The sequence below is a fragment of the Festucalex cinctus genome, chromosome 1 (genome assembly GCF_051991245.1).
Source record: "Festucalex cinctus isolate MCC-2025b chromosome 1, RoL_Fcin_1.0, whole genome shotgun sequence".
NCBI classification, from domain to species: Eukaryota; Metazoa; Chordata; class Actinopteri; order Syngnathiformes; family Syngnathidae; genus Festucalex; species Festucalex cinctus.
In genome coordinates, this window is record NC_135411.1 from 6,938,545 (window position 1) to 6,956,870 (window position 18,326).

The 18,326-nt window shown below is 38.1% G+C and overlaps 1 protein-coding gene across 3 annotated transcripts; it reads left to right on the plus strand.

Moving 5' to 3' along the window:
- Positions 1 to 188: 188 nt before the first annotated feature.
- Positions 189 to 10,647, plus strand: slc25a42 (solute carrier family 25 member 42). 3 transcript variants are annotated; one of them, XM_077513762.1, is made up of 8 exons: positions 189 to 289; positions 4,721 to 4,882; positions 6,363 to 6,474; positions 8,011 to 8,036; positions 8,138 to 8,304; positions 8,376 to 8,492; positions 9,753 to 9,904; positions 9,983 to 10,647. In XM_077513762.1, the coding sequence occupies exons 2-8, from the start codon at positions 4,805 to 4,807 to the stop codon at positions 10,306 to 10,308; spliced, it is 978 nt and encodes a 325-aa protein (XP_077369888.1). In that variant the 5' UTR covers positions 189 to 289; positions 4,721 to 4,804; the 3' UTR covers positions 10,309 to 10,647. The 3 variants fall into 3 exon arrangements, with proteins under 3 accessions (XP_077369888.1, XP_077369882.1, XP_077369873.1); XM_077513756.1 differs by having other exon boundaries at positions 194 to 312; XM_077513747.1 differs by having other exon boundaries at positions 211 to 551.
- Positions 10,648 to 18,326: the final 7,679 nt, after the last annotated feature.

An 18,326-nucleotide genomic window follows, 5' to 3' on the forward strand; every position in this document is an offset into this window, starting at 1 on the left:
TTTACTATATAGGGATTAGATTAAGCACTTAACTATTTTAACAATTGTGTCTGAGATTCAAGGTCAAAGAAGTCCGAAACACTGCTCTAAATTCTGTTGACGCCCCTTCATCCGGCCTATCCTGGCACGACTCGACGCAGTAAGAACTACATTTCCCAGAATGCACTTTCACTCGTACTCGTCAACCTCAAGACGGCGGGGGGCGGCAGGCTCTGTTTTGGGCTGGTGACAGGAGGAGCGACAGCAGCAGCATGGACGATGTCAGCCACTCAAAGTCACCACTGTGCGGGTGAACGACAGAATTACTTTCAAGTCAGTGTACATATTACGCTAAAAAGTTCGCTTACGTCTACCGCGACGTATTTGCTGCATTAAAATGAACGTAAGCGGTTGTGTAGCAGCGAGCTAACGGCTAGCTAGCGTTATCGAACCCAATGTTTGGCTAACTTTCCATACCGTAAGGTGGCTTCGTGGAATACTATTTTCGGCTTGAAAATTACAACCGGGGGAAGTTTTCCAAAGCATTGGAAATTGTGCCGGTGTCAAAGCAGGTAAGCAGCCTGTTGCGTGTCATGTTGTTAATGTGTTATTTTAAGGCAGGTGACGACACAAGGTGATGCTTTAACGTCCGAAAGCATGGTGGGTTTCAATATTGAGGTAAGGTGAATAAAACTGAAGAACATGGTCAGACATCATGAGTACAAAGTTCACCAGCTCTTTCGAGCAGCTGATGAACGCAACACCCATTTAACTGTTTCAAGCTTTCTTTCAACATTAGTGTGTCATAAAAGTTACAGGACTGATGTCACAAAAGGATATTTTTCAAGTCCAAATGACAAATTTTCCCTTTATAAGTCATCCGATTCCCCTGTAGTGTAACCCACTTTGACAGGCTTTTCTGCCACAATTTCATTCTGGAAGGGTTCATTGTTCCGGGACCTTCTCGTTGACAAGTCCATCGTGATATAGTCAACATTAATGACCCTCATGAGTTTGGGAAGGATAAAAACAAAAAACAAAAACAAAAAAAACCCCAAAAAACAAAACTAATACACTCAGCCATGTCACATTCTTTTGTGCCAGGAACTGTCAGATGCACAGGGTGTCGAGAGCTGGCACATTGTTCTGCCTGAACCCTTGCATCTTATCAGTGCATTGTCTGGCCCACGTTGAAGGGTTAAAGTTAACTCATAGTTAGCAATTTGGGTTTGAAAATTCATATTTTGCGACACTGATCCTGGAACTTCTCTGAACTTTGTTTTCAAAATCGTCCCAAGTTATTGTAGCAAAACTCGAACAATAAATGTCAAGCCCCTGCTAGAGTATCAAGCAAGTAGAGTAAAGGTAATTTGAGAAAAATTTATTATCTCCGAAGTGTGTCACAAACGGGTAGCCCTTCGCGTTAAACAGTTCCCCCACAAAATCTCAGTTTCAAAACAGTTGGTGACCCCTGGGTAAATCAAATCATCAGCCAAGTCATGCAATCTTGCTCAGTCACAAAATATAGTCACTCAATTTCCAGTTTGCTATCTATTTTTGCATTGTAATTTTTTTTCTCTGCATAGAAGTATTTTTTTTTCCGGGGGGGCTTTTAATGCTAGCAAAGCTAAAGTTCAGACAGGACACGGGACTGAGAGGGAGGGAATGACCTCCTACGAATGAACTGCTCGTTCCAGAAATCGAACCAGGGCTGCCCACGTTGAGGACTAATCTCAGTGTGTGGTGCGAGTGCAGCTCATTGTGCTAAATACCACCTATAGTAATTGTTTTTAAAAGTATAACACTAGACAAGTGTGGAAAAAAAAGTAATAGAAGCATGCTTATATATTGTATGTAATGATATTAGGGGTGTGCTCAAAAAATCGATATGGCAGTATATCGTTACGGGCCTCATCACAATACACGTATCGATACGCAGGCGTCAGAATCGATATTGCTCGTTGACTTTAAATAGGCAGTTCACGTTTGCCTTTGCGGCTTGCATTGTACCTACAAAATAAAAACCAGCGTCTTTGAAGTTAATTGCCTTCAATTAATGCAAAAATAGCTCACCAGTGATTGGACACTGTGTCTTGCTAAGAAAAATGAAAGCAGAGGAACAATATCAACATTTATTTACTTATAAACTTAACATGGCACGTGTCTCAATGTACCAATTTTCATATATTTTGTTTAAAAAAAAAAAAGTGTTACATGAAAAAAATGCTGTTTTTATTTCCCCAATTATTTCAAAATAAGCACATTTTAGAGCTGTAATTTTAATACTTTGATATTTTTGCTCATATCGGCTCATGCCTATTAATAAATTTTCCCGGTGTGTCTGTGAAAACTGCTCCCTGCTCTGCAGCGCGTACACATTTAGAGCAGGCACGCTTGGTGGTAAACCACAAGACTACTATAACAAAAACATTTTTTGTCATCCAGCATAATAAACATATCCTTTAGGTATGCATATGACTGTTATTATAAAATGCAAGTAAATTAATGTAAAATATCGCGATACGTATCGCCTTGAAGATCGTGTATTGGGGATACATGTGTATCGCGATACGTATCGTATCATGACCCCTGTATCGTGATGCGTATCGTAATGTGAGGTTGGTGGCAATACCCAGCCCTAAATGATATAGAGTAGCAAATCTTGATTGATTCAAACAGTCATCATTATCGCTATCATCACTGTCTTTGAAAAACATGCAGTTTGTTGAACAGTGATATGAATTGCAAACAAAATGTGTGTGGGAAGGAGTTGAGTTGAGGGCAGTGAGTGGGGTGAAAAAGGACACTTTGGGGCCATGTCGGGTTCTGGCTTGAAGCCCTGTTGTAATGAGGCCGGTATGAGTAGCCCACTATTCCACAGGAGCCCCTCGTTGTTTTGTTTCATTATCTTCTCCTGTTGATTCAACATGACGTGGCTTTGATGCGTTTTCAACCAAATTTGCAGACTTGGCATTGGCCGTCACCCGAAATAAAACATTGTATTATAATAGAATGGGATTTGTGCCTGAAAGGTTTTTAATGCAATCCGGCAAACTCTTCAAGTTCAATGGAAGTTGAAGAAATTGCATTCTCGGCTCTTGGTTGAGCTCCAATTTGTTTGCATAAAGTTGTGTGATATATTTCATCACATTATATTAGGTTTGCTCGATTATGGAAAAGTTGTTTGATATTTCATCACATTGTATTAGGGCTGCTCGGTTATGGAAAAAAAATAATAATCACGATCATTTTGGCAATAGTTGAATTGAAATCACAATTATTCACATGATTATCTTTAACTTTATCTTTAACAAGAAAATGTTTGATCATTTAAAAATATTAATACCAATTTAAAAAAAAATAGAAACACTATAATTATGTAAGTTCCTTTGAGACCAAACAATTTAGTTAGTTAGTTAGTTAGTTGGTGAGTTAGTTGTTTAGTTAGTTAGTTAGTTAGTTATCTATTTATGTTGGCAAAAACATGAAGTTGGAGTGCAGCTTGTGCACTGTGCAGTAGGACGATCATTTATTTTTTGGTACAAAACAATAAAATGTTTACACATTGAAAAATATTAAGCCCAATTAAAAAAAAAAATAGAAACACTATAATTATGTAAGTTAAGTTCCTTTTGGACCAAGCACAATTTATAATAATATATATTTATAATAATATATATTTATTTATTTATTTATGTTGGCAAAAACTTAAAGTTGGATTGCAGCATGTGCACTGCGCAGTAGGATGATCATTTATTTTTTGGTACAAAACAAGAAAAGGTTTAAACGTAAAAAAACAAAAATTATTAAGACAAAATTCTTTGAAACACTATAATTATGCAAGTTCCTTTTGGATAAAAAAAATATATAAAATTAGTTATTTTAAAATAAAATAAAAAATAAATGGTGCAAATGTATAAATTTAAACAACTCAAAAATTAGTATTACTAATATAAACAAACACTGTACTGGTTTTGTGTAAGAATGTACCTGACAACTAAGTTATTACACAGTGCACGGATATCCTATCTGCCAAGTAGAAAGCATTGCACATCGACCGCCATCTTCTAGTTTGATAATTGACTGTGAAACTCTGTGTTGTCACGATGAAGTTGTAGGCCTGAGAGGCTAAATGTTATATGAATAAGTGATCGCCTGCTAAAATGATTAGCTCACTACAAGGAAAAATGCGGACATCTTTGCGTTGTGTGCTCATTACTAGTGAGCACGTCATACATTTGTTTGTGTTGACACTATTATTACATTACCGTAATGTAATGCAAGGAAGCGACATGTTTGTTGTTCTCTTGGCAGCGGACACCTTTCACCTACAAGTCAACAGTGTTGCTCTTCTTGAAGCGATATTTTGGGACGCAACTTTGCACAGGCGCTTGTTGCCAGGTGGCTAAATGTAACAAGGGTGCACAAATGAATTATTCCCCACCACAACCGTTCAGCAGTATGTGCTGTCAAAAAGTGGCAATTTTGCAAAATGAGGTCAGGTAACAAGCTAAACCGATCCTGTAGAACCCAGGACTAAAAATGAAAGCGGTAAACGGCGTTGAACTAAAGCTTCACCAGAATGCAAGTTGGTGACGTTTTTGGGCATGTTGAGACTCTACAAAAGGCATTTCTATCGTGGGAAGAATAATATAATAATAACATATGTTTCTCGAACCGTAATTGTTTTTCACCATTTAACTGGACTTAATCAACGTTCCTTCTGACCCCTATTCTTCAGCTCGTAGAGCTATTGCCCCCCTGCCCAGTGGTGTGATTCATGACGGTGCACCGAGGCAGCGGCGTCCTGTGACAGTCCACGGGCATGGGGAGTGGAGTCCAGGATCAACATGCAGCGCTCACCCACGGAGAAGTGCTGCCGCGGGCCACCGCTCCGTCAGAAGTGAGTCAATGAGCACAATACTTACAGGTTAATTTTGTCTTTGAGAGCTTCTTGATTGGCCGTGAACATATTGAATCCAAGAATGCTCAAGAATAATAATAAAAAAAAAAGTTTAAAGCCAAAATCCGTACATAAATCTAATTGGAGGTCTGTGGGGTGGCCCAAAGAGTTTGGTCTATACTTGTATATATCACATTATGTTTGAAAAGAAATGATAGAGTTTGTAATATGAAAAATGAAAACCCTTTAATAGGCAAGAGACAGGCCAAGCACTTTTAAGAAATATGAAACACAATTTCAGGTTGGCAGTTGTTAAGAAGTAACTGAATTTTTTTTTTTTTTTTTTCCCCTTAAGCCAAGACAAATATAGTAAAGTCGTATACAAACACAGAGGCAGTTGGTTATCTGCCTTGAGGCAACTGGTGTCCACCGAATACTGCATGTTTTGTCAGTTTAGTCATACCACAATATCATAGAGATGTTAACCATGTTAACCTTTTTTTTTTTTTTTTTTTTTTTTTAAACGTCACTACAGCAGAATTTTTATGATTGTAATTAACAGACGAGCACATACATTTTATAAGTGCAAAGAAACATTTTTACAACAACTTTCTATATCCACAATTTGTATTCAAGCAGCCCCTATCTTTTAACTCATTCAAACCCAAAGACGTATAAATACGTTTTTCAATACTTTGTTCTTTACTCCCAATAACATATACGTTTTTCTGTTGTTGTTGTTTTTTTTTTTTATGCTAGAGCATAAAGATAGAGCTTCTGACATGAAGAGGTCGTTTAAAGCGATAGTAGTTATTGCAAAAAAAACGGCCAGCAGGTGGCAGAAGAGTATAAGAGATCAGCCAGGGCCATTTGCAACAAGCTCTTTTTGCCAGTGTTTTCAACAGGTTTGTGAATAATGATGCAACTTAGTCTATATTAACAATGTCTATATAAACTTATTCAATATTCTAATGCTAATTGCTGCAAAATGGAAACAGATATGTTTTTATAGCAATAGAACAGAGCATTCCGTGGACCTTGCAAAATCAGTCAAAATCCAGTAAAACAGACAGGAGCAAAAGGGTTTGCTTCAGTGAAAATGGCTGGTAGTGAAAGAGTTAAGAAAACTGAAATTATATAAACTATTTGATGATCACAGTTAGTGGTATATTTATGATTTAAACTATTCATATTAATGAGAATTGCCTAAATTCTGGGCGACGCCACTTACTCGCATTTATTTGCTATTTGCGGTGGGGTATCATAATGTTATGTTAATGCTCAGACTATCTTTTCTTTGCCACTGTTCATCCAAGGCCATCACTTCAGATTTGTCAGCTGGCCCATCAGATGCCGTCAATCATTCTTAGGGCCAGCTCGCATTTAATAATCTACAGCAATCCAAACACAACATAGTCGACGTACACACACGGTTCAGTACTTGATTGAACTCAAATGTGACCCTTTCCTTGCCGCACAGGGCCTGAAGCAGACTCACTCTGTCCTCAACTCGCTCTTCTCGGGGGCTTTAGCGGGAGCTGTGGCCAAAACGGCTGTCGCGCCTTTGGACAGGACTAAAATCATCTTTCAAGGCAAGCTGGATGCTGGGAAGGTCTAAATGTGGAAACTGGTTGTTATATTTAGACTATTGAGTAGCCCACATAGTAGATGATAGGGGTGTGAATTGCCTAGTACCTGACGATTCGATTCGTATCACGATTCACAGGTCACGATTCGATACGATACCGATTAATTCCGATACGAATGGTCACGATTCGATACCGATTAATCCCGATACGAATTTATAAGTCGATTGTTGCGATTTTTTTCCATTCAAATTTAGAAAATACTATCAGTAAATTTGTACATGTACACTGTAAGATTTGTATGAATATATTTATCTAAAACTTGAGGCTTATAACCGTGAGCCACTGTACACAAACAGTTTGCAATCTGTTTCACATTTGAACAGCATTAAAATAAAAATATTAAGGCTTAATGTGCCGTTCATATAACATTCTTCCATGCTCAAGGTGTGAATCCTAAAAAAAATAAAAAAAAAAAAAGAAATCGATTCTGCCCATTATTGAATCGATTCGAGAATCGCGCGATGTAGTATCGCGATATATCGCCGAATCGATTTTTTTTAACACCCCTAGTAGATGACATTAGTTGATAGCAGTGGTGTCAGAGTGGGCCGGAGTCCTGCATGCTTTAGAGCACATGTGTCAAGATCCGGTCCTCTGACGTTTCTCTACTCCAACGCACCTGATTCAATTGTCAGGATAATCATCATGCTCCTGCAGAGCTTGCTGATGAGCTTAAATATGAATCAGCTGTGTTGAAAGTGGGAAACCTCCAAAACCTGTAGGACTGCGGCCCTCGAGGACTGCAATTTGACACCTATATTTTTAGAGGTTTCCCACGTGCAACACAGCTGATTCATATTCATCAGCAAGCTCAGCAGGAGCCTGATAAAATGATCATTGAATCAGGTGTGTTTGAGTTGAGAAACCTAAAAAAACATGCTGGACTCCGGCCCTCGGACCTGAATTTTGATACCTGTGGTTTATAACTACGCTGAGTAGATATAAAAAGTCTACACACCTCTGGTCAAATGCCAGATTCTCGTGATAAAAAAGAATGAGATTTGGTCTACATTATTGTGACTTTTGTGAGGTTTTCCATCCATCCATCCATCCATTTTCTTGACCGCTTATTCATCACAAGGGTCGCGGGTGATGTTTTCCAATATTTTAGATAAGGGAGGTAAAAAAAAACCTGCGGTAATTTGGTGTGCACACCTTCCATTCACATTCAAAACTGTTAAATGGGGCATACGATACACATGCCCGCATTTGAAGTACCTCTGATTTATCCCAAATATTGAGCACAGGTACTTTCTTATTATAAGTGGGTGTGCACACATGTGCAACTACAAGATTTAAATTAAAAAAGAAAAAATTAAAACAGGATTTCTTTTGTGTTATCATTATCTTGCATAAAAAACAAAATTTTGAACTTGGGTGTGTAGATTTTTATTTTTTTTTCCCAACTGTACGTGTCTCACAATAAATTCACAAATAACAGAGTTTGAAATATGTTTTGTTTTTTTTGTTTTTTCCCAGTGTCTTCAGCAAGATTCTCTGCAAAGGTAAGTTTGTGTTGAAGTATTGACACTGCAGCAAAATTGCCAGCTCAAGACTCATAATATGACTTTGAAGTCGAAAAGTAAAACTGCTGTATGTATTTCAGGAGGCCTACAAGTTAATCTACCGCACATACCTTAAGGATGGCTTCTTCACGCTGTGGCGTGGAAACTCTGCCACAATGGTGCGAGTCATCCCGTACGCCGCCATCCAGTTTTGTGCTCACGAGCAGTACAAAACTCTCCTGGGAGACTACTACGGCTTTCAGGACAAGTGAGTGTGAGCCTCAGCATTATAAGATAAAGGTCTTAAAGAATTATTTTCTCGTTTGGCATTTGATTCAGGGTCCTCCCGCCGCTCCCGAGGTTACTGGCTGGATCCATGGCAGGCATCACTGCAGCCATGTTGACGTATCCCCTGGACATGGTGCGAGCTCGGATGGCTGTTACGCCAAAGGAAATGTAAGACTACTTTCAACTGTAACTATACAGTGACTGCATTGAGAAAAGTTTTTCCATCATCGGAAATGTCACCATGACAACAGTTGTTTGTCAGGAATATTATCAACAAAAAACAACATGCAGTGCAGATATTGTTAATGTGGTAAAAAACATAGTATGCTTGTCTGTTAAAAATAAAGACATTTTTATGTGACCGAGAATCTATTGAACAGTCTTTTACAACTTTTTCCTTGAGGCAGAATAAACTAAACTGGAGTGATAGACTAGTATACTACTATTACGAAGATGTTGTCAGCATTTTTACAGTATTTCCAAAAATAGTGGCCATGGATTCTCAATAAAAGTTTGAGGTTAGCAAGAAAATACTGTTTACCTAATATATGCTTATTTTTTTCCCCTCGTGAAAATTGGGGGGTGGGTCGGTGGGCATCACATTTGTAAGGAAATTTTAATATACATGACATTTGCATGAAAATAGGCAAAGATATTTCTTCACAAGTTAAGGCTCCTCCTGCTAAATGCCTTGTGCTGTATATATGCCAAACACAGCATTCTTAGCTTTTTTTAATTTATTTTTATTTTTTATTTTTTATATAAATGCCTTTACGCATATGCCTATCACACAGCTTTTCAGATTTGGACGTTATTTTATTGTATTTTTTTAATTGTTGACAATAGACGTCATTTTAAAATTCAAACAAAAAAAAAATATCAGGGAGTTCCTAGGCTGAGTAGCATGTCTTAAAAAGTTAAATGAATACTTTAACAAATTAAAGCTCCCTAAAAAATTTTTAGGGTTAATAAATTGTTAATTTTTCAATTATCTTTGTTTTCAGTCCCAAGCATTTTGACTCTGATGCAGTGACAAAACAACACAGTATGAAATTGATCTCTTAACAGCCGATGCCAATATGCTTGAAAATGCCATATATTGGCGCCGATAATCGATGTGACTGATATCAGTCTAGCCGTATATTTGACACTAGTGTGATGATAGTAGAGTCAATGTCGATAAATCAATCACCTCATTGATATATATTTTGTTTTCAGTTGTCAGCTCTCTGTGCACCAGCCCACTCACCCACTTTCAACCCCAGACGCTCGCTCATCATCCTATCACATTCCGATAGCGTCATGACCTCGCATAACCTAATCTGCAAATGGCCTACTTGCAATCAATGGGACTCTTTCACCAACAGTTTTTACTGTTTCCTGCATAGCCCCCTGTTCGTATTTAATTCCAGTGCCCTCTGTTGTTAGGTACAGTAACATTCTGCATGTGTTTGTGCGGATCTCCCGTGAAGAGGGACTGAAGACCCTGTATCGAGGTTTCACGCCCACCATACTGGGCGTGGTCCCCTACGCGGGCCTCAGCTTCTTCACCTACGAGACGCTGAAAAAGCTTCACGCAGGTGCAGTACAAGCACGACAGTCTTTGTGTTTTAGGCGTAAACATGGCTTTTACCCTTTGACCCTCCCCTGTGATGCAGAGAGAAGCGGGCGCCCACAGCCCTACTCGTATGAGCGGCTGGCCTTCGGGGCCTGCGCGGGCCTCATCGGCCAGTCGGCGTCTTACCCGTTGGACGTGGTGCGGCGGCGCATGCAGACGGCGGGGGTCACGGGTCACACGTACGGCACCATCCTGGGCACCATGAGGGAGATCGTGTCCGAGGAGGGGGTTGTCCGAGGACTCTACAAAGGCCTGAGCATGAACTGGGTCAAAGGGCCCATTGCGGTGGGGATCAGCTTCACAACCTTTGACCTCACTCAGATCCTCCTGCGGAAGCTGCACGAGATGGGCTACACGTCCCGGTAACGGCTCGGAAACGCCGAACGTCCGGATGTCGCGCTTCCGCTAGGAAGTAGGATGCATTTTGTGCCACATAACACTCGCAGTAAGTGGACGACGTGTCCTAACACGTGTGCTCCCTAAAGATGTGACTAAGTGTCTGCTGGCACTCGTCATTTGCATCCAAGTGCAAATATACTTTTTCGACTCGGACTGCCTTCCAATGCGAACTGCCATTTATTCACTGCCCAGGTTCTATAAAATGAGATTATGCCTACAATAGGCTTTATGTGAAAGATGGAGTGGAATATCGAGGTATTGAATGGACAATATAACTCTAATACTCATCAAAGTTCTTTAAACATTTTCAGTCATTCAAGTTGTTTGCTTCCGACATCCTAGAGGAGCATCTCAATCAATAGAACCAGGGTTCGCAAACTTTTTCCACCAAAATACCACCTCAAAAAAAAAAAAAAATAGTATCACCATAATCATTTCATTTCAATCCCTTATTTCATTCATTTATAAAATAAAAAAAGATTATAATATAAAACAATATTCATCACTACCGATTCTTCAAAATCACCATTAGCGAAGCCGTATCGTAGCGTAAGCAACGTTTCATATGATTGTAAACGGGTGAGGATAAGAAAAGTTCACAAAATGGATGGACAGATGGATATTATAAGTAAGCCTCTACAACGTGATGCAATTTGAATGCAAATTGCATCACGTCGCAAAGGTTGAAGTCTGGAGCAGAAGTTTGTCAGCAACCAAAACACTACTTCAAGAATAGGTACATGTGCAAGTTTACTGGTTGCACTTGCGTGACTAGACTCAAATTGTAGGGGCAAAATTAGGGTCAGTTTGGAGCCTTGTCATATATTGTATAGGTTCCCACGGTATGAAATATTTCATGAGTTTATTTCTTTTACAAAATCGCCGTCAACCCATGTACATGAACAATCAACATGAATTTGAATGTGTAAGGTCCTGTTCACACGGAAGCAAAACCGGCTTCGTTACTCAAACAAATCTGGTACAGACAGAAACCTTTCAAGACATGTGAGAGTCCAAAAGAAGACGCTGAGAACGTTTCATGGCTCATGTAATATATATACTAAGTCTGGGTTTATGTACAGCGCTTTGTGTACAGCAGCTCGTGTTCTTAAAGCGCTTTATAAATAAAGTTGAGTTGAGTTGAGTAGTCTGCTCATAAGATGGGAGGAGTAAGATGGCTGCCCTGACGCGTCAACGGCTTGCGTGGGCGTTTATGGGCTATCGGCTATCCAGTGACTGTATATATACAGATCAGTGAAATGAACACAGGGGATGTGACAATGCCGGGTGATTCAAGTAGAACGTTGCAGAAAATGTTTTGCTGTAAAAGCATAAACAAGCTAAGAAGGTTGCGCAAAATGAAGAAGACAAGGCTATCCGCCATTGTTGTTGAAAGACTGGCGGTTCGTGCGCAGTCACACGAGAATTACGTCATCACTGGAGGCGTATCCAAGCATATGGCGTCCACATTGGCACGTCCGTTTCGAAATCTTTCCACTCTGGAGCCCGGTTCCAAAAGTGAGTTTCAAGCTCCGAAACCGCACCGCCATGTAGACGAACTGCCCAAACTGTACGAAACATGTGCGCGTACAAATTGAAACGGGCTTTCGTGTGGACGGGGCCCTGACTTAGGTCAGAATTAGCCTACTGAAAAGTATCTTCCAATATAATTCATCTATTATAGTGTGTTTTGCTTTTTAAATTGAGCTACTGCAATAAAGTACAGTAGATGCTAATTTATTGAGATGCATCTGCATATTAGGCTTAGTAGCACACATTAGCACAATAGCAAATACTTTTTTTTTTTTTTTTTTTTTTCTAAAGGGGGCATGACGCAACTTGAGACTGAAATTGGAGTTTTAAATTAACCACATTTTTTACCCACACGTTTTAAGAATTATATAATGGAGAGGAGGCATTACTGTGGCACAATGACTGTTGCCCAAATTTTCCTGTAAAGTGAAATAATGTAAGGAGCGGTCGGGCCAGAAACTTTTAAGTTTTGCTCTGAGCATGACGTCACGCTCATGATCCTGGCCATGTACACGTCGCTGACGTCCATTCCGCGTTTCACCAGAGGGGTCGCAAATGTGCAAGAACTCTGAATCCTGCGTCATGGGCCTTTTAAAGTGTGATTCATTTTAGTTTTCTACTAATGATGCCAAAGTTTTGGGCTACAGGATAGCTATGGATGATGTACTGGATTATTGGTGGTATTATGAAGCACAAACACTCTCGGACTGGATGGGAATTGAAAGGTTATCAGCGCAGGCCTTCTTGTGTGCAGTTTGCTCGTTCTCCAGCACTGCTGTTGAAGTTAATTGGACACTTAAAAAAAAAAAAAACAATTCCAGAGATGTATAGATGTGAAATGTTATTTGTATGTGCTCTGCCATTGGCTGATGACCAAGCCAGGGTGTACCCAGCCTTTCACCCAAAGTCAGCTGGGACAATGGAAAGAAAACAGGCACGAAATTAAGTACAGTTTTGTAGCAGTGATCCAAGCTAGTGCTGAGGAAACTGACATCTATTTTTGTGCTAAGGTGCATTTTAAGTATGTGCTAACAAAATGAAAAGACGCCAAGTATAAAAAGTGCATCATCAAGATTGCACTGTGTCACATCATGGATTTTCTACGGTGGACATTTTAGTGGACATTTCACTGGAGGAGAAGGTGGTGAATCCCCCCCCCCTCCCTAAATGGCGCATTTCATGGACGTTAGATGACTGTCGTACGACACATGATCACATTTCTTTTCATTTGTATGTGTATTATGTTTGTTGGCCAGGCAAACTCAGGCCAGATATGCTGCTCCAGTGGGTGCCACTAACTGTGTGTGTGCTGCCACGGGTCAAATGCAGAGAGGTCAGATTTTGTCTTCTACGTGTGCATGACAAAAAAAAAAAAGGAATTTTGATTTTCATCAAGTTTGAGTAGCGTGAAAAGGAGGGGGCAGTAAAGTGACTTTTACACGCGAGACAATCTTAACATAGCAGCTAACACCAATATTTATTGTATGACATGAAATAGAGAAATGTTGTTATATCTGATTAATATATCGACTTAGAAGCAAAACTTGAATTTGTATGTATTATCGATAGTCTATTAGCAGGGGTTCTCAAACAATTTGGGGTTCAGGCATACCTCGCAGGGGAGAAGTTGTTTCCAAGCATTATCACGTAAACACAATGCAAATTCAAAAGTTGATGAATTTTGACATGAAAAGTAACGTTACAATAACATGATTTTTATTTTATTAAAAAAAAAAAAAGACAAAAGTTGCAGTGCTGTGAGAATAAAGTTGTATTTTTTCAGGGTGAAAATGAATAATTATTTAAAGCTAAAGCAAATTTGTTTCAAGATAATGTCGTGTAAAAGTCACATCATTAAAGTCAAAGTAGAATGAGGGAAGAAAGGGAATTTCAAAAAGTAGGATTAAGTTTATTTCTCTTTTGTTCTGGAAAAGACCAATTATTCTTCTTCGAGAGAGAGAACTAATGTAAAATCTAAAAAAATAAAAAAACTAATAATTTGCCTTTTGTTCTACAGTAAATAAGAAAAAAAAACACTTTCATTGTGCATGGTTGTCAGATTTAGCAGTATATGATAATGTTAAAATCATTTTGCCGGTCCCCGTCTGTAGGTATGCACTTTTTTTTTTCTTTTAAATGACAAATTATAATTGATTTCAATTATTTTAGCAAAGACTAGCAGACCTCTGGGATGCGGTTCCCCAATTTGAGAACCACTGATCTGTATAGCACAATGAGGATGACACATGAAATGCCTTTCAGTCTCATCGCAACAGCTGCAAGCTCACTGAACAACTCAGTGGCGCCTCTTGAAGTGCCTGGCGAGGTAGCGTAAACCTTTTACTATGACTGAGCTACTTTCACAAAACTTTTTTTTTTGGGGGGGGGGGGGGGGAATGTATTTTTTAGTTTTTGATGGTCTGCTACTGGGGGTGGTTTGCAGTTGGAGGCTTGTAAGGACTTGAGTGAATGTAATTCTTCAGTCGAGATATTCTACCTGGATTTTTTGTAAGCCTGAATTAACCTCGTGGGTCAACTCCTTTCCCACCAAGTCATTTTGGGAGAGATTTTGATGTGCATTGCATGATTTGTGGACCCGCTACTTCAATGCTGCCGGACTGAACCTAGTATTTTTCTATGGCCCTGTCCATTCATGGACCCTTAATTAACTTCCCTCAGCTACGTTTACATTTTTTCATAACGGCCACGGCAGATGCATTTTTTTTTTCTCTCGTCCATATTTCAAGTCTTGCTAAGATTTCTGACCAGGGTTATTATAGTTTTGGAATTTTTCATTTTAGTTAGTTTTGATTTCATTTTGAGTTTTTTTTTTAAATTTTTATTTAGTTAGTTTTAATTCGTTTTCTGTGTTGTTCTGTTAGTTTTTTTTAAATTAGTTTTAGTTATTTAATATTTTTTTTTAGTTTTAGTTATTTTCAGTATTAATTTTAAAAAAATGTGTTACTTGTGCGCAATTTAAAAAAAAAAAACACCATGGGAGCGACACCATCTGAAGGTGCTTTTCTATTGGCTGCTGCCAGATGACGTCACGTCTGTGTGACATACATTCAAACGTCCTTATTGCGGTTAATATCAAAATCAATCGACATAAAATCACATTTAAAATCATCCCCAAAGGCTCATGCATTAAATTAATTACCAAAGACTAAAACGAAGGAAATTTTTTCCATAATTATAGTTAGTTTTAGTTAGTTCTGTAAACGTAAAATGTAGTTTCAGTTAGTTTTCGTTTTCTAAAAAGCATTTTTGTTTTTTTTAAATTTTATTTCGTTAATGAAATTGTTTTTTGAATTTAAGTTGTTGTTGTTTTTTTTTATTATTATTATTAGTTTTAGTTTACTAAAATAACCTTGTCCTTGACAGGCTGTGTTTGCTCCTGATGGGGTCACTCACCTTTGCCATGTTTTGTCAAATTTTATTTTATTTTTTTACGTGGATACTGGACATATTTGGAGTATGTTTGTGGCCCAGGTCCATCAGCGCAAGGCGGAACATGCAAATTGCCGCTCAAAATATATTTGATCTTGATCATATTATTTTTTTCTGTCCACCACTCATTTATTAATTTTTCTTGTATCTCTATGCCACAGCGGGGCATTGTAGTGAATTAACTCATTCACTCGCCGCCATTTTCACATTTCGCAATCCCGTTCGCTCCCGGCTGTTTTACTGGATTTTGACTGATTTTGCAAGGCCCACAGAATATTGTGTTCTATTGCTATAAAAGCATGGAACCTACCAAAAGAAAGATTAAAGTCTCTTCTTCCATCAGGAAAAAAAAAGTATGTTTCTATCTGTTTCCGTTTTGCAGCAATTAGCATTAGAAGAGAGCTAAGTTTCATCAGTTTTCACAAATGTATTTAAAATTGTAAGTAATTGAGCTTTTTTTTCTACATGGCCCTGGTTGATCTCCTTTGCTCTGCTGCCACCTGCTGGCCGTTTGTGTAATAACTACCATTTCTGCAACCGTTCTTTGCAGTCGAGAGGCTGAATCAAAGCCTTCTGTATGCTCTAGCATAAAAAAAAAACAAAAAACAAACAAACGTATAAATATGTCTTTGGGACACTTAGAACATTAAAAAAAACGTATTTATATGTTATTGGGAGTAAATGAGTTAAACATGGCTTCATTTGAGAAGAGTTGCAGGAAGTGTGAGGAGCTGGAAACTACGGTAAATATTTCCCGTCCCGCCATGGAGCCTCTCCAGAGTTGTGTTATGACGTAATATGTCGGGTATTGTTGCGTTCACCCCTTAAGACGATGGCCGATTAGGTTGCTCATGCGCACCTTGACTTCTGTTGCAAATGTCATGACAAACACGGCCTGTCACGTTTACGTAGCTCATCCAAGCTGTTTTGTCCATGGTGGCCTGCCGTCGCCGCTAAGAACGTAGTGTAAACGTAGCTTTATTTGTGGTAACATTAAAAAAAAAAAAATCTTTGAAATGATGTTTTTGAATCGATTTGGTAGAATACTAAAAACAAAACGAGACTCCTTAACACAATTTGCATACCTCCACGGACACTGTTATTGCATGGTAAATATTGTTTCAAGTGCAGCAGTTGTTAAAAAACCGCAATTGTGCATTTCAGTGATTGATTTGTGCCATCTGAGTGTGTGTTATTGCTTCAGGTCGATCAGACATGATATGACTGTTTGTAAATGTCAAATAAAACTGGCTGTTTACAAAGTACTTTTGCAATGTCTCCTTTATCACTGCGTTCTCCATATTGTTGTTTGTTTGCAAATAGTTGCGTCCCCGGAGTGCCTGCGAACACCCTTCAAGTGCGACACCAATAATGGTGTAATTGGCCAGCACCGTTTCTTTACAGTTGGGGAACAGAGGAGTGAAATGTTACACTGAAGTCAAAGGTAAGCAGAGCTGCAGGGGTATTTTCACAAGTGTTTTTTGTTTTTTTTTCCTTGCATCTTTTGATTGTATGTAAGATTATAATGCTGCCCAAAATTTAAAAGTATGTCACAGACATGTTAGTAAGACACCAGTAAATTTGTAAGACAAATAAAATGATTTGAAACACTATATTTATGCAAGTTCCTTTTGGTTGAAACAAAATTTATCAAATTAGTTATTTTAAAAATAAAAAAGGTGCAAATGTATAAATTTAAACAACTCAAGAATCTTTTTAGTTTGTGATTATGCTGATTTTGTAATTGTGAAGTGTAATAATTGAAATTATAATTGAATTTCGAATAATGGCACAGCCCTACTTTTGACATTTATAGCCGTCAATGGCACTGAATGAGTTAATATACAAAAAAAAAAAGTGAGTATAAATTAAGAGGATCAGATATTTTCTCCAAAACAAAATATAGAACAAAACAAAAAGAATGATGTATTTGAACTCTAGGTGTCAGTTTATTGAACAATCGATTGTTAAACAAAATCATCTCAGTCTATCTGTATCTTAAAAAAAAAAACAAAACAAAAAAAACTTAACAAAAGCTCAATTACTGGAAAAATACATATAGCATAAGGATATGCTGCTTAATTATTATATAGAATTGTTATATTGAAAGTGTCTTGACCGCTCGCTGTCATTTACTTTGTGTTGATTATTTTGTTGTTGTTGAGGCAGATAACATAAGTTTGACTTCTTTCTGTCCCATTTCATTTCTCTTCTTTTCAGGAATGAATTGTATTGAATTGAATTTGCAATTTGCAAGTATCAGAGTTAAAGCAAAATCTGCTCTTAGGACAAAGAAAGAAGCACAGAAGTGAGTCAGAACATTTGTTTTGCACAAAGAGAACGTCTTTTGGCATCATTATCAAACACTCGTTCTGACCAAAAAGCCAATTCTTATGGTGTGGCACGGGCTCCCTCTAGTGGTAAGTAAAGCATAACGACAAATTTACAGTACAATACGTACTTTTTTTTTTTTTTTTTTTTTTTTTAAACAGTATTTAACTTTTAATTTCTTTTACCTTTATTTATCCAGGTAAGGCACGTGAGGAGAGCTGATTCTTATTTGCCATGCCAACATGGCCGCAGAGTTTAAACACAAAACAAAAATTGAATCTAATAAAACTGTATGGTTACAACGATTTATTTAGGTACGTATTTTATTTAAACTATACGCAATACATTTTAATTTAATCATCACCGAAGTACATTATTTTCTATTTCTTTTAACTCGGTGGTAAATGTGCTGGCGATGATGTTGATATACGAGTTATTTGCATATATATTTTTCGATTGTTCAGCGTAAAAAATGTGAGTATTTTTTCCGTGTAAATTGACAAAACTTAAAATATATTTATGTACAGTTGATCTGTTCACCGTGTGTAGTGTCATGAGATCATTTAAGCGTTTAAAAAAAAAAAAAAAAAAAACTGCTGCGATGGACTCCTAACATTGTAACAGGGGAAAATAGCCGCGAGGGGGACCTCCAACCTTGGAAATGCGTTTAT

Bases quoted from the DNA above. Each gene is read 5' to 3' on its own strand.
- slc25a42 (XM_077513762.1), top strand. From the start codon at position 4,805: ATGGGGAGTGGAGTCCAGGATCAACATGCAGCGCTCACCCACGGAGAA. The intron at 8,305-8,375 runs GTGAGTGTGAGC...CATTTGATTCAG, and splicing joins TACTACGGCTTTCAGGACAA to GGTCCTCCCGCCGCTCCCGA. The intron at 8,493-9,752 runs GTAAGACTACTT...CTCTGTTGTTAG, and splicing joins GCTGTTACGCCAAAGGAAAT to GTACAGTAACATTCTGCATG.